Raw genomic sequence first — 13,431 nt, 5'->3', positions numbered from 1 at the left:
CTTTATTTTCAGTTTCCTGTATGCCTAACAGAAAACAAACATGGTGAGCCTGCGCTTCTTTAATAATCAATTACCCACTCTTCCATCCAAGGCACCGGCTTTGAGAGGATTTCCATGTGTAGCTAAAAACATGTTATTGAGAACAAGTACAGTGGCACACAGCCATCATCAAATAGGTGTATTTACTATTTAGTTTTAGACATGTTTTCAAAAATCGAATCAGACCAATCAGTTTAACCAGGAACTGAACCCTAAATTGATCAAGTAAAAATGGCCAAAACTGGTGGCTCAACCGATAAAAATTGAGAACCGAACCATTTTTTGGGTTCTTTGACCATTTTGTTCTTAAAGCCATGGTTTTAGGTGAAGTGTCTAACTCCCTAACTTCCAAAATTTCCAAAATTATTCTATACTTCAGAAGGAATATTCTCTTTTCAAATGAAAGCTAGGCCTCCCATGAAACTATCTAGAAAACTTAATATTATATATAAGAGAGCAGCAATACTTTCTAAGTACTAAATAAGGGTTTTTTTCTTTTTCTTTTTCTTTTTCTTTTCTTTTTTTTGGTAAAAAAAATTTGACAAGTACTTTTAATTCTTGAAGGGCATATTTAGAGTCTTTAGACACACGACTTGAACTCTTAGGTTATGAGACTTAACATATATTGAACTCACATTACATCAGGCATAAGAAATTGTTACAAGGAAAGAAAACATTAGGAGGAACAATTCCTCTGTGGATGCCAAGTTTTCCTTTCGGCATTTGGCTACTAAAGGATTTTTCGGTTTGACAGATTTAACATCTCCCAAAGTTGAATAAATTGTCTCTACATGAACTGACAACAAGCTGTATTGAAGTTAGAGTTGCCAAACTACCTAGCACTCATAAGAGAATTCTTGTGGCATGTTACAAAGAGCTCTCATTGTGTTGCCAGCTACATCAAGCAGCTGGAGGTACTCATCTGCACCATCAACAAGACACTGCAGATTCACAAATGGAAAAAGTAAGAACTGTTAAATCCCTTTGAGCAAAGTGAGCAAACAGAAATACTAATCTCAAAAACTAACCATCAACATTGAAACCATATTACATAGATAACTTTTTTTTTAAAGCCAAGTAGTCATGGATAACTGGATCATCTTACAAGTTCCTCTAAAAAAATAAGAAAAAGATCCAATTACAAAAAGTTTTCGGGAGCAGATTGCAAAACAACAATACTAGGTCAATTCATTGAGAAAGGTGATAAATAGGCCCTAGGCCATTCAGAGAGAAAGCAGAGGTTCTAGGATGCAAACTAGAAGTTAAAGCTTCTGAAGAGTATCTTATCTTTTTGGATTATGTTTTGCCTTCAGAAAACATCAAAAATTCAAAAATATAAGAGCTAATTGTATATGATATGCACAACTTCTTGACTAGGAAGCCACCAACATTATGACAAAGCTCAATTCATTTTAAACCAAAATGATATCAAATTCAAACTCATAATTCTGAACTCTTGGCAAACTCTTAAGTAAAAATAGCAACCTTATCTGCTTCACCCAATTTCTTGCAAATTCTGGCCTTCTGTTCATCTGATATGTCATCTGCCTCAACAACCACCTCAAGTAACTGGGAAAAAGAATTCTATTAATAGTATCTTTATCTAGCAACTGACAATAGTAAAGAACCACCAGTAGAAGTAGAATCATGAGACCTGAGAAAGCATCTGAGAGACCGGATATCCCTCTGCAATTACATTATTGACTTCCTTGTTTGCCAAATCAAAGTCACCGCTTTTGCATGCTATAAGAAATGCCGCAACGACCTCTTGTGGTACCACCTAATACATTGAGATTTTACATCAGCACATGGCAGGACTTCTAAAACTGATGGAAAAAGTCAAAGATCAGAAAAAGTGCTTAGTATTTTTATCACTTGCAGATAAGTTACACCAAAACAAATAAAAGAAATCAAATGTTCCTATGATGCAACAACTTGCACTGATTCATTTTCACGTCAATAAATAATGGAACTGGCTCCATGGAGTTGCCATGATAGAAATCATGCAAGCATGAAATGCAGTGATGCAACTTCAAACATATTGCACCCAGCCTAAAACATCATGTTCATTTTGTTGCAACCTAAGGAGCATGATCACCAACACAACACACGACTTGGTGATTTTTTCTTTTTTTGATAGGTACACAGCAGTTAATTAATTAATTTATACTTTTATATGTATTTTATATTTTTAAGCATATCTTATGTTAAAGAGTGATAACAATTAAAAACATTGCAACTAAACTTTGTAATAATAATCGGTGATAATAATTACAACTTTTTAACTTTTAGGTTTCGTTTGGTTGGGGGATGTAAAAGATTTAGTTTTCCCTCATGTGTTTTTGGTTGGGTGTAGAAAAGTGGAGGGATGGAAAACTCTTTTGTTTGATTGAGTTGAAAAATAAGATGATAGAAAATGTAGTTTGTTTAAATTTACCCTCATGCCCCTATTAAATTAAAATAAAATACACATTATATTTTTATTAAAAAATTGTATATGGATGGACACTTCATTATTAAGAATAAATAAAGAAATAAAGATCAAAAAAAAAAAAAAGAGAAATAACAGAAGAAAATGACAAAAACCAAAAGAAAAAGAACGTTGTGTAGTTTTTGATCCCCTTTTCTCTCCCATTTTCCTCCCTCAACCAAACACCCTCCCATACCATTTTCTCCCCACTTTTCTCTCCCTCTTTTCCATCCCCCAATTTTCACCCTAACCAAACACACTCTTAAGTGCTTAACACTATTCCTTATAGCCATTCAGCTTTGTTTTAACCAAGAGAAATAGAAACAAGAAGCATTAACTCAATTCAGTCAACCAGCCCTTGAAAAAAAATTATGCAAAGCTTCAACAAGCATTAACTCAATTTGATGAAGCCTCTAGCTCTTGAACCTTTCCTAAACAAAAATAAATTAAAAAAGAAATAAGAAAAAGACAGAACAGATGGAGCATGACAACAAACAGTGAGAGCCGATGGGCTAAGGCCAGCACTGATGCTGCGAGAGCAATGCCGATGTGCCAAGACGAGCATCAATGGTACCAGTTCCGATGTGTCGAAACCAACACCAATGAGCTTCGCCAGAGTGCAGTTGTAGAACTACAGCAACCAAATCAAGAGAGAGATGGGCCAAGACCAGCAGCAACTTGGTCAAAAATCCCACTTTTTTTCTTTCTTCTTTTAAGAAATGATAAAAAAATAAATACATACCCGTGTCCCATATGTGTCTTTGACAGTGTCCAGTATAAATATATTGCCCGACACCACACACACTTGTCGGACAGGGACACTGAGCTTTTTGTCATTTCCATGCTTCCTAGGTTGCAACTTCACAAACTAGCATTGCTCAAGCACAAGGCTCTTTGACCTTAATAACAGTTTTGACATGCCTTACCAAAAGTCACAAAAGATAATCCCCTAAAAGCCTAAAGCAGCCACAAGGCCCACAATTATATCTACTCTTGAGCCTTTCAGGTACATTTTCCTTTAATAGACACATTATGTATGCATGCATGCATATGTATTTAAACATGTTTCTATATGTATTAAGACAAGCAGAACCTTTTAAAACTTCATCATAGCTTACCCCAGACACACTAATCAGGTCCTTGGAAAAAATGGATGATCCAAATAATCGCGCAGCAGACTGAAATTTGCCAAGACACAGAATAAAATAAATTAATTAATCATATACCACATATTAAAGCTCCAACTCAGTGTCCAAGGGACAGTTAGCAAAATAATTAGTTGAAGAGGAAAAAATGTCAGAATTTCAATACTATGGCATAAACAATTGAGACACGGCTTTGCCAAGTCTGCCTTCACTATGGCATATAAATGATCCAGGAGAAAATTCTTATTCTCACATGAAAACAATATTGGACAGCACTATTCATAAGAGAAAGATTTGTTTCTCCAAGATCTGATGTACTTCAATCCGACTTTTCTCATTCAAGTTCCATTTAAGAGCCCAAGATGCTACACAAAACCAAAGTGAAGTCCTCCCTTTATTAATTGTCCCTTAATGGACCAACATCCACATAAAACACAAATTTGATAGATATGAATCCAGTGATCATGCTTACAGTATACATTGTATCCTTCAAAGAAACTTTAAAGGTACATGCTTCAAATCAATCAGCTATGGTAAGCAAAAGATCTTAGTCTCTAAAAATTGGTATACTCCCCTGTAAGAGTATCTAGGTTGTTCATTTAGAGAAAATGTAGTCAACTGAGTCTTCCAGGAAAACTCTATCTCTTAGCCACTAAAGAATTTAGGATTTAGAAATTCCATATAAATACCAGTATTTTGACAAGAAGAACTATTGATGCAGGAAGGGCAAAGAAATATTTATTTTAATTTAGTTTTATTCAATTTTGGAAGCCAATTGTATTTTATTTTGGGTCCTAGTAGTTAATTAGGTAAATAGTATTTTTCTAATAAAAAAAAGGTAATTAGTATTTTTATTTTATTTCCTAGTGGTTATTTTGTAATTCAATCATTTGGTTTTCCCAAGTCCATTAGAATTAGGATTTTTTAAGTCAAGTAGAATTATGTTTAGTAGTCTATATAAGTATAGTATAAAATTTTACAGTTTGATTGATTAATAAAATTTCTCTCAGACTTTTCCAATGGTTTGGTGCTGACTACAACCCACCCTCAGTGTTGACTCCAAGGGGTTTGTACTCTCTTGCTTGGTGCTAACTCCAAGCAAGCTTAGGTGTTGTCTTCTAGGTTGCCTATCCTTTATTTTTTTGCTCTTCATTTATTGTTGCATCATTTTGGTTTGTCCTGTATCATCTACACTTTTAATCCTCCATACAGAAAATTTTACATTGATAATTACTAGTGGTTTAATTCATTATTATCAATTAAATAAGTTTATGCAATGTCATCCTGAACACACAACAACAAAAACATTTAATTAATGTAAAGCATTGAAGAAAAAGCTAACAATATTGGAAACACAACAGTAAATCATGGTGCATGATGTATATGTGAGGGTGCTCAAAATGCACGAGGTAAATCAATATTTTAAGCCAGAGGGTTTCAAAAGTAAATATTGAAGAATTATCTGCTTCACAGGTTGGGATTGCTTCATTGATGAAGCATAAAGCATAAACAAAAAGGCTGGAGCACCAGTACATCAAAAATAGACCATTTAAGATGTCAAGTGATAGAAAAGTGAGGAATTTGGCTCTTTCTAGTGTTTATAAAGCCATATTTAAAAACTTTTTGCACAAGCACATAGAACAAATCATAACATTCATGTAATTAAACACATAAAATAGGAAAAATACAAACCACTTCTCACCTGCAAGTATGTAATAGCCCGACGAAGATCACCCTGTGAAATAGAACTTAAGGTTGAAAGAGCCTGCAATTACACATCATACTGATGAAGTTAAAAAACTTAACACCAGTGCACTAATGAAATCTACACTGGAAACCATTTCAAAATACAAACTCTAAGACTTCATGTTTACACCTCAGCATCCAGATTGAGGCCTTCTTCGTTGCAAATATGCAATATACGAGTAGTCATTATTTCTTCTGAAAGTGGCTTGAACCTGAACTTTGCACACCTTGAAGCAAGTGGTTCTATGATCCTACAAAAAGGACAATCATGTAAATCATAAAGTTCATGGCTCACCTTCAATCATCCAGATATCAATGTAAAATTTTAAAAATAAAGACTTATCCATATTCAATAAGGTTTCATGGTCCTTTTGAATTGAATAGAGAAACTTCCAGAAATATAAGAACTTGTTTAAGTCCTCATCAATCACCACTGACTTTAGCTCTACTTAGTTTGACTGAAGTTCACACAAAATATTCTCATGCGGCTCTTTAATGATATGAGTTTCTTTATTCTCTTTCCGAGGATTAAAACATAATTTAAGATAATAAAAAAATTGTCAAAGATAAAATCAAGAGTAATTTATTAAGAAAAAAAATATGAAAAACATGTTGTGGGTTTATATTTTTCATTACAATCAAGTCACCAACCTGATCCTTATCTTTTGCTCTCAGTTAATTTAAAAGGAAAGCAAGTGAAGACATACATGAGTTATTCATTTTCAGTTATGATATTATTTTTCTATAGTTTGGCATGCAACAAATAAATGAACAGGAATCAATGAAATATCTCACTGATGATAATGAAGATTCTAAAATTTCCTAAGACTTATGAAGCAGAGTATACATAAACTGAACCTCTAACACAACTACAAGTTGTATTAGGAAATTCAATGATACACAAGTCATTACATAAGAAAACTGTGGCTGTCATTCCTGTTATTATAAATAAAGATTATAATTTTAATTACAATCTATGGTGATACCAGAAATCATAGATCCTGTAATCTTGGACATATCCAAGTGCTCTCTCACGTCACTATTTATTGGCTAAATCTGTCCTAACAGGACATAAAACAGATCAAGTTGTAAAATAAAGCTCACCTGCTGATGTAATTACATATAAAAAAGAATCTTGTAACTTTGGAGTAAGTTTCCATAGTACGCCTCAGGGCATTCTGTAATGTAGAATATCAGTTGTGTGGCACCCAAAATACTTTTTACTAGAAAAAACAAAATGCATAGGAAGCATGCCTGAGCATCTTCAGTCATTGAATCTGCCTCATCTAGAATTATAATCTTGTATGGCGGACATGGATAACCCCTAATGTATTGTACCAAAAAAGAAATAAAAACTTGTTAAAACCAAGCAGAAGAAAATGTAAACTGAAATGGGAATATAACAATTGCTACAAGTTATGAGTACACACCCTTGACGCTGACCAGAACCTACAGCCACAGCAGCAAAACCCTTGATCTTTGTCCGAACAACGTTGATGCCACGGTCATCACTTGCATTCAACTCCAGCACCCTGGACTTGTAGAGCTCAGGGCTGCAATACATAGTGGTTTTATTACATAGGGAAGACCAACAAACTGAGGCTAGCAAGTCCACTAAGATAATGGTATTATACTGTCAAGATAACAGCAAACATGCTCAAAAAAGCTCTAATAGATCAGATTTCCAGATAATAAGTCAGGTATTTTAGATTTTATTATGTCAATAATCTAGAAAAAATTGATTTGCAGAATTTGCAGATGGGTAAATATTCAATAATGCAGATTGTCATATCAAGGCTGAGTGACAAGAAGAAATATGACAGGTTAACTGATTCATTGTGCCAACTCCCAAACTATAGATGGTATGGGTTTTATGATTTGTTTTAAAATTGACGGTCTATCATATTCCAATTTTTTTTCCATTACTAAGTTCCTGTAAATATTTTCCAGAAATAATTTTGCCTATAACGCTTCATGTGTCTCAATGGATTTTTTTTTCATGAAGCCCCGTAAAAAATATTTTGATGTTTCTTCCATCCAATTTAGTCACACATAAATAACCCAAAAAAAACTTCTTGTATAGAAATTTTACCATATATTTCATATATCACTCTCCTAATATTCCCCAGTCAATATTACATATATCACTCCCTCCTTTAAGAGGTACATATCTATGGCATTGAATGGGATAGCCAAATGAAAATGTCGATATGCTTGAACAGCTTGATGAGGGTGTGCTTCATTGTCTGGGATCTAAAGCCAATGGTAACACGTGTTTAATTTTTGTTCCAACAGTTTATAATCTTAACTTAGAAGTAGCATCATTGATCTTGATCTAGAATTGGAACTTAAATAATAAAAAATAAAAATTGCCGTGGCCTCCAAAACCATAACATAGTAGCACCTTTTCCATACCCAAATTGGCTAGTTACTACACAATGCCGCACATGCTTGCCATGAAATCTCTACTTCCATGCTTGATAAGATTCCCTTTAGTCATCCAAGTCAATTAATATACCATCAATTTTGTTTTAAAACTTTGGCAAAGCCCATTAACATAACCAAAACCCAAGGGAATTCTATCTCTTAGATTTTTTTTTTTTTTTTAATTAACAAGATCCCACACCATAAAACCACATCTAGAGTAACCAAAACACATTATACCAACAAAACCCTCAAAGCAATTGTAATAATTTTCAAATTAAGTAAATGAAACTGAAATTAAAATTGAATTAGAAGCAATGGGTGGAAGTGAATAACAACCCGAAGAGCTGGTGGGCGATGGCGAGTGCGGTGGTGGTCTTGCCGGTGCCGGGCGGTCCATAGAAGAGCATGTGAGGGCACTACATGTAAATACATATTAAAAAATAAATAAATAACACAAATTTGAGAAAACTAGGTACGAGGTTAATTAAGAAATGGGGTTTTAGGAAAAATGAAAGATTGAAGAGTGAAAGTAAGGGAAGGGAAGAGTAGTGACAAACATTTGTGGTCTCGAGAGTGTTGGTGAGAACACGGACCACCTCGTCCTGGTGTGCTACATCTTTCACTTGCTTTGGCCGACTGAACAACAATAATAAAAATTATTATTCTTATTATTATTATGAAATGAAATACTAAAAACACTGAATAGAGAAGAGAGAGAGAGATGGTACTATTTTTCGACCCATGGCTGAGAGCTCTGCAAAAGTGGCGCCATTTTTCAGCGTGTGTAAAGTAAATATCCCATATCGCTCTCTTTCTCTTTATATTATAGGGCTTTGGCGGATCTGTATCGCCCCCAAATGTTTTGAAATTTTTTTACTTATATTTTGTAATATATTCATATTTATAAATTTATATTTTTTTGGGGAAAACAAAAAGCTCTTGCCCTCTCTCTCTCTCTCTCTCTCTGTCTCTCTGTATTAAACATATAAGTATATCTATAAACAATAAACTAACCTCTCAGTAGGGCGTGTTTAGGGTAAATTATAAAGTTGATCCGTATCATTTACATCATATTTTAATTTGGTCATTAACTTTTCAATTGTGTCAATTTGGTCCCTATTCTTTTAAATGTTGTGTCAATTTAGTATTTGTCGTTATCTTTTAGACAAAAATTGTTGACATGGCAAATGGTCTAAATAAAAAATTATTTCTTTGCGCCATCAACGGACATCTGTATTGCCTCGTCAGATTAAGAAAATAAAACAAATTAAAATCTGCACACATGAGATCATATTCAACTAAAGAAGAGCATAAACTATTTTCTCAACCCCGCTCATCAACTATTTTCTAGGAAACCAAACAGAAAACAAGTAACCCATTACAATAAATGAAAGTAGAAGCGATATTGATTTTTGCAACCCATCTGTTTCCTCTCTCTGTCGATCGTGAGTTTGGAGAGCAAAGGAGTTGTTTAGGGCACACTTCCTAGAACTTGTAGAGTCTTTGCTCAGTCATTGCATCTGTAGGCTGGGTTTGGTTCAATGTAAATCGAATTCCGAATGTAAAATGAATGCAGGGGAAAGTGAATTCCCGTAAGGAAAATGAAATCCGGGTGTTTGGTTCTGCAATGAAAAATAGTCCGAAAAACGATTTGCGGTATTTGGTAACATTCTAAAAATGCTATTTTCCTACAAATTTTTCACATTTTCTCAGCCATTTTCTCAGTGTCCAAACAAGTTGTATTACAAAAAATTTCAAAATATACACTTAACACAACCAAAATATACACTTCACACGACCAAAAATCAAAATAAAAACATTGAAGGAGAGGAAGAAAGAGTGAGATCGGAGGGAGAAAGAGTGTGATAGAGTGAGGGACAAAGAGATAGATCGGGAAAGAGAGAGATCAGAGTGGATGGAGGACGGCGGTGACCAGATCGAGTGGGTTTGGGGGGGACGGCTGTGGCCAGATCGGTGTGTCGAGAACGAGAGAGATCAATCATGGGTCATGGGCGACAAGATCGAGATGACGAGATCGGTCATGGGCGATGAGATTGAGACGACAAGATCGATCAAACTGCGGCAAGCTTCAGTTGGCAACAAGATCGAGACAACGAGAGTTTGATTTAGAAGGCAGCGGCAACGTGCTTCAGGTGGTGGCAAGCTTCAGGCGGCAACAGGCTTCAATCGGCGGTGGGTAGCCATTTTCTCAGGTTCAAGGTCTCTCTCTCTCTCTCTCTCTCTCTCTCTCTGTTTGTCTAGATAATGCAGGAGTTGAAATTTGTAAGGTATTTTATATTTTCCGTAAAATTAATTCACAAACCAAACATGAAAATTGATTTTCCGGAAAAAATGGATTTCATTTTCCGTAAAATGTTTACTTGAACCAAACATAAAAATTGATTTTCCGTAAAACAAAAAGCATTTTCCGTAAAATGTTTGACCGAACCAAACACCGGAATTGATTTTCCATAAATCGATTTCCGAGACAGCCAAACAACCTCAATACATTTTCCTTTTCTGGAAAATAGCATTTCCGGAAAATATGTATTTTCCGGAAAACGTTTTACGCGAACCAAACGCAGCCTAAAAGGCTTGATATTTTACGGTCAACGGAAATCATTTTTCGTTTGACTAAATTTTCCGGCCGTTCCCAAACACACCCCGTGGTGTAAAATATTTTTCAGATTCCTTTTACTGCCGAAACAAACGCAGCCTATATCTCAAATGTGTAATTTCCACTTTTCACACGCACACCCTTCTCTTTTATTTCTCAGTTCTTGTTCTCTTTTGGACACATGCAGGTATATTCATTTCAACTTTTTAAGAATAGATCACTCCTTTGCAAACCTTATATTAAATCCTTTTTTTCCTTGTTTCTTTTTACGGTCTAACTCTTGTCTTAAGTGTAGTTCTCAATATAAATAACTGTTTTGTTGGTTCAAGATTGGGAGAAGGACATCGTAGCAGCTTTGCTAGGAACCCGATGGTTCTTGTAACCGAGGGAAGCACTTTCAGTTAAGGAAACAAATGAGTTTGCAAAAATTAATCTCGAAATTGCTTCTATGTTTATTGTGATAGGTTCTTTTTTTTACTTGTTTTTTGCTTTTTAACCTAGAAAATAGTTTATGCTCTTCTTTAATTCAATTTTTTATTCCATGGGTAGTACATGTTTAATTTGATGTGGCATAAAAAGGTTAGGGACTATTTTGATACAATACCAAAAGGTTAGGGACCAAATTGAAACAGTTGAAACGTTATGGGCCAAATTGACATATAGTATAAAGGTTAGGTACCAAATATGTAATTTACCTGCACATTTTTTTTTTTTTTAACGTGACATGGGTAGTTTTTATTTTTTTTTAGGAAGTTTATATATATACACACACATATATATAAATGTGGGAATGGGTAGTTTTGTTTTTTAATAGGAACTGTGGGTAGGATTTTTTTTTTTTTTTTTTTTTTTTTTTTTTTAAGTTATAAGAACATGGGGTAGTGGAAGTAGGAAGAAACTTTTAATAGGATTTAAAAAAAAATATATATATATATATATATAGGAGTAAAGGACGCGGGGTAGTTTTTCTTTTATAAGAATATTTTAAATTTTTTGTTGATTTACTATTTTAACCCATGGAATAATGATAAGTTAATTAAATTATGGGTATTTTTGATAGTGAAAAAGACAATAACTAATGTGGGGGAGAAAACCCAGCCCAACTTATTGGGCCCAAGGCCCTGAATGAGGAACACTCTTCATCCGAGGAGATGGGGCCTTCAGTCGGATGCCCACGCCAATGGGGGATGCCTGGAGATGAGCACGTATACCATCCGAGGAGATGCTCATATGCCCGAGTAGTCATGCGTCCTCGGATCCAAAGAGGTTTGATCAAACACGAGTATGGGAGGTTCAACTGATCTATTTGACAAGTGTCAAGAGGGAGAGGAACCTCGGACACACATAAAGATAACGGCAACAGAAAAATATCAAGGAGGCATACTCCAACCACCACATTTAATGCACTGCACCTAACTTCCTGGCCGCATTTATGTGGATAGGACCCCTGAACAGTGCTTTCTCAGCTACCGCCACTCACATAAGGCTAAAAGTGGGTGATGGACATGTACTCAAGTGGGTGCCTGGATGATGAACAAGTGGACGGAGGAGATGTAAGAAGGCAATGCTATATAAGGGAAGGGTACCTCTGATAGAGGGGGATCGAAAAATAGGAGAGGAAAAGGATATATGAGATGGTTGTAGCCCCAGGAATTGTAACCTTATATGATCAATGAAATACATCTCTTCGGACGGAGTATTCATATTAGTCCGAGAGCACGTTAATCCAAATCTTCCCATTCGCATCGCTGTTTGATATTGTTATTTTCATTATTAGCCTAGCTCTTTCACCCACTCTCTACAAAATTTATTGTTTTGGGCTCGGTGGGCCAAGGACCCATACCTTTTTGGACTTGGGCTGCAAAAACTGACCCTACAACTAACTTTCTAAATCCTCTCAATCTATATACTAGCCTCTGAGCACACACTCACGCGCGTGCTCAAAGGCTCTTCTATTTTTTGGGTAAATGTTAATTTAGAGTATTTATTATAATTTGGGATTACTATATTTTCCAATCACAACAAAAATCTAGGGGTGTGATGAAAAATTATTTCACCACACATATATTTATTTTACAGTAAATTAATCGTAATAATTAGCCACTTACTACACATCCAAAACTAAAGTTAAAAAGAGTTTAAATTTCAAAGATGTTAACTATCCTTAAAATTGAGAGAAGGTACGTAACATTTTTTATGGAGTAGTAAATTAATAATTATAAAAAGAAAAATATAAATATAAATTTAATTTCACATAGAATTATACAAATGATAAATATAATTTATATTACAAAATAAATTTTTTTTACAACAAATTTTTATGTTAAAAAAAAAAAGTAGCGTAAATTACTACTTCAAACAACTTAATTCCCTTAAAACCCAACACCAAATTAACCAATCATGCTCACATTCTCTCTAGCCTGCAATGCCTCCATAAATTCCTTCGTCCCAGACCTTGCAATTGTACCCAAATTATTCACCAAATTTATAACCCAAAAACCAGAAAAAGTGTTAGCAGTCTAAAATCACATTAAATATTAAGTTCGTGGACCAAAATAAAGAAAAATAATATATAAATACCTGCATGCATAAATAGAGAGTCTTGTTGATTTTGTCTGGGAGGCTCTCAAATCAAATCTTATCCAATACCTACACATATAAATACAAAACCAATCTGGAGTCATCTTCTCAACAGGCTCCTTTTTAACGATTTCCATCAATTCATTTGTTTCAAAATGGCAAAAATTTTTGTCAGGTAAAACATGTAAAACGATCACCATAATTCATGATGAAAAATATAGCTTTTGATAATAAGAAGAAATAACCACTGCATGCCCTAGCAGTTGGTTATAAAAAAATCTAATGAGTGAAAGATACATGCAAAATAACCTTATCAGCATTCCACCACTACTCTCACAATATTAGTGGGTGGTTATAATTTAGATTGTAAAATTATTTTTAAAAGAGAAATGATATGTTTACAACAT

The 13,431-nt window shown here is 34.5% G+C and overlaps 1 protein-coding gene across 1 annotated transcript; it reads right to left on the bottom strand.

The window, feature by feature from the left end:
• Positions 1-632: 632 nt before the first annotated feature.
• Positions 633-8,698, bottom strand: LOC112038286 (replication factor C subunit 2). The gene is made up of 12 exons (XM_024071085.2): positions 8,556-8,698; positions 8,385-8,463; positions 8,164-8,243; positions 6,831-6,953; positions 6,655-6,724; positions 6,505-6,578; positions 5,531-5,651; positions 5,357-5,419; positions 3,628-3,687; positions 1,694-1,819; positions 1,525-1,608; positions 633-980 (listed from the first exon to the last, which is right to left on the bottom strand). The coding sequence occupies exons 1-12, from the start codon at positions 8,597-8,599 to the stop codon at positions 876-878; spliced, it is 1,029 nt and encodes a 342-aa protein (XP_023926853.1). The 5' UTR covers positions 8,600-8,698; the 3' UTR covers positions 633-875.
• Between the last annotated feature and the right edge of the window lie 4,733 nt (positions 8,699-13,431).

The sequence above is a fragment of the Quercus suber genome, unplaced genomic scaffold (genome assembly GCF_002906115.3).
Source record: "Quercus suber isolate HL8 unplaced genomic scaffold, Cork oak 2.0 scaffold_388, whole genome shotgun sequence".
In the NCBI taxonomy this organism is placed as follows: domain Eukaryota; kingdom Viridiplantae; phylum Streptophyta; class Magnoliopsida; order Fagales; family Fagaceae; genus Quercus; species Quercus suber.
Note: the sequence above shows the minus strand (reverse complement) of the source record. Positions and strands in the feature narration are given on the sequence as shown.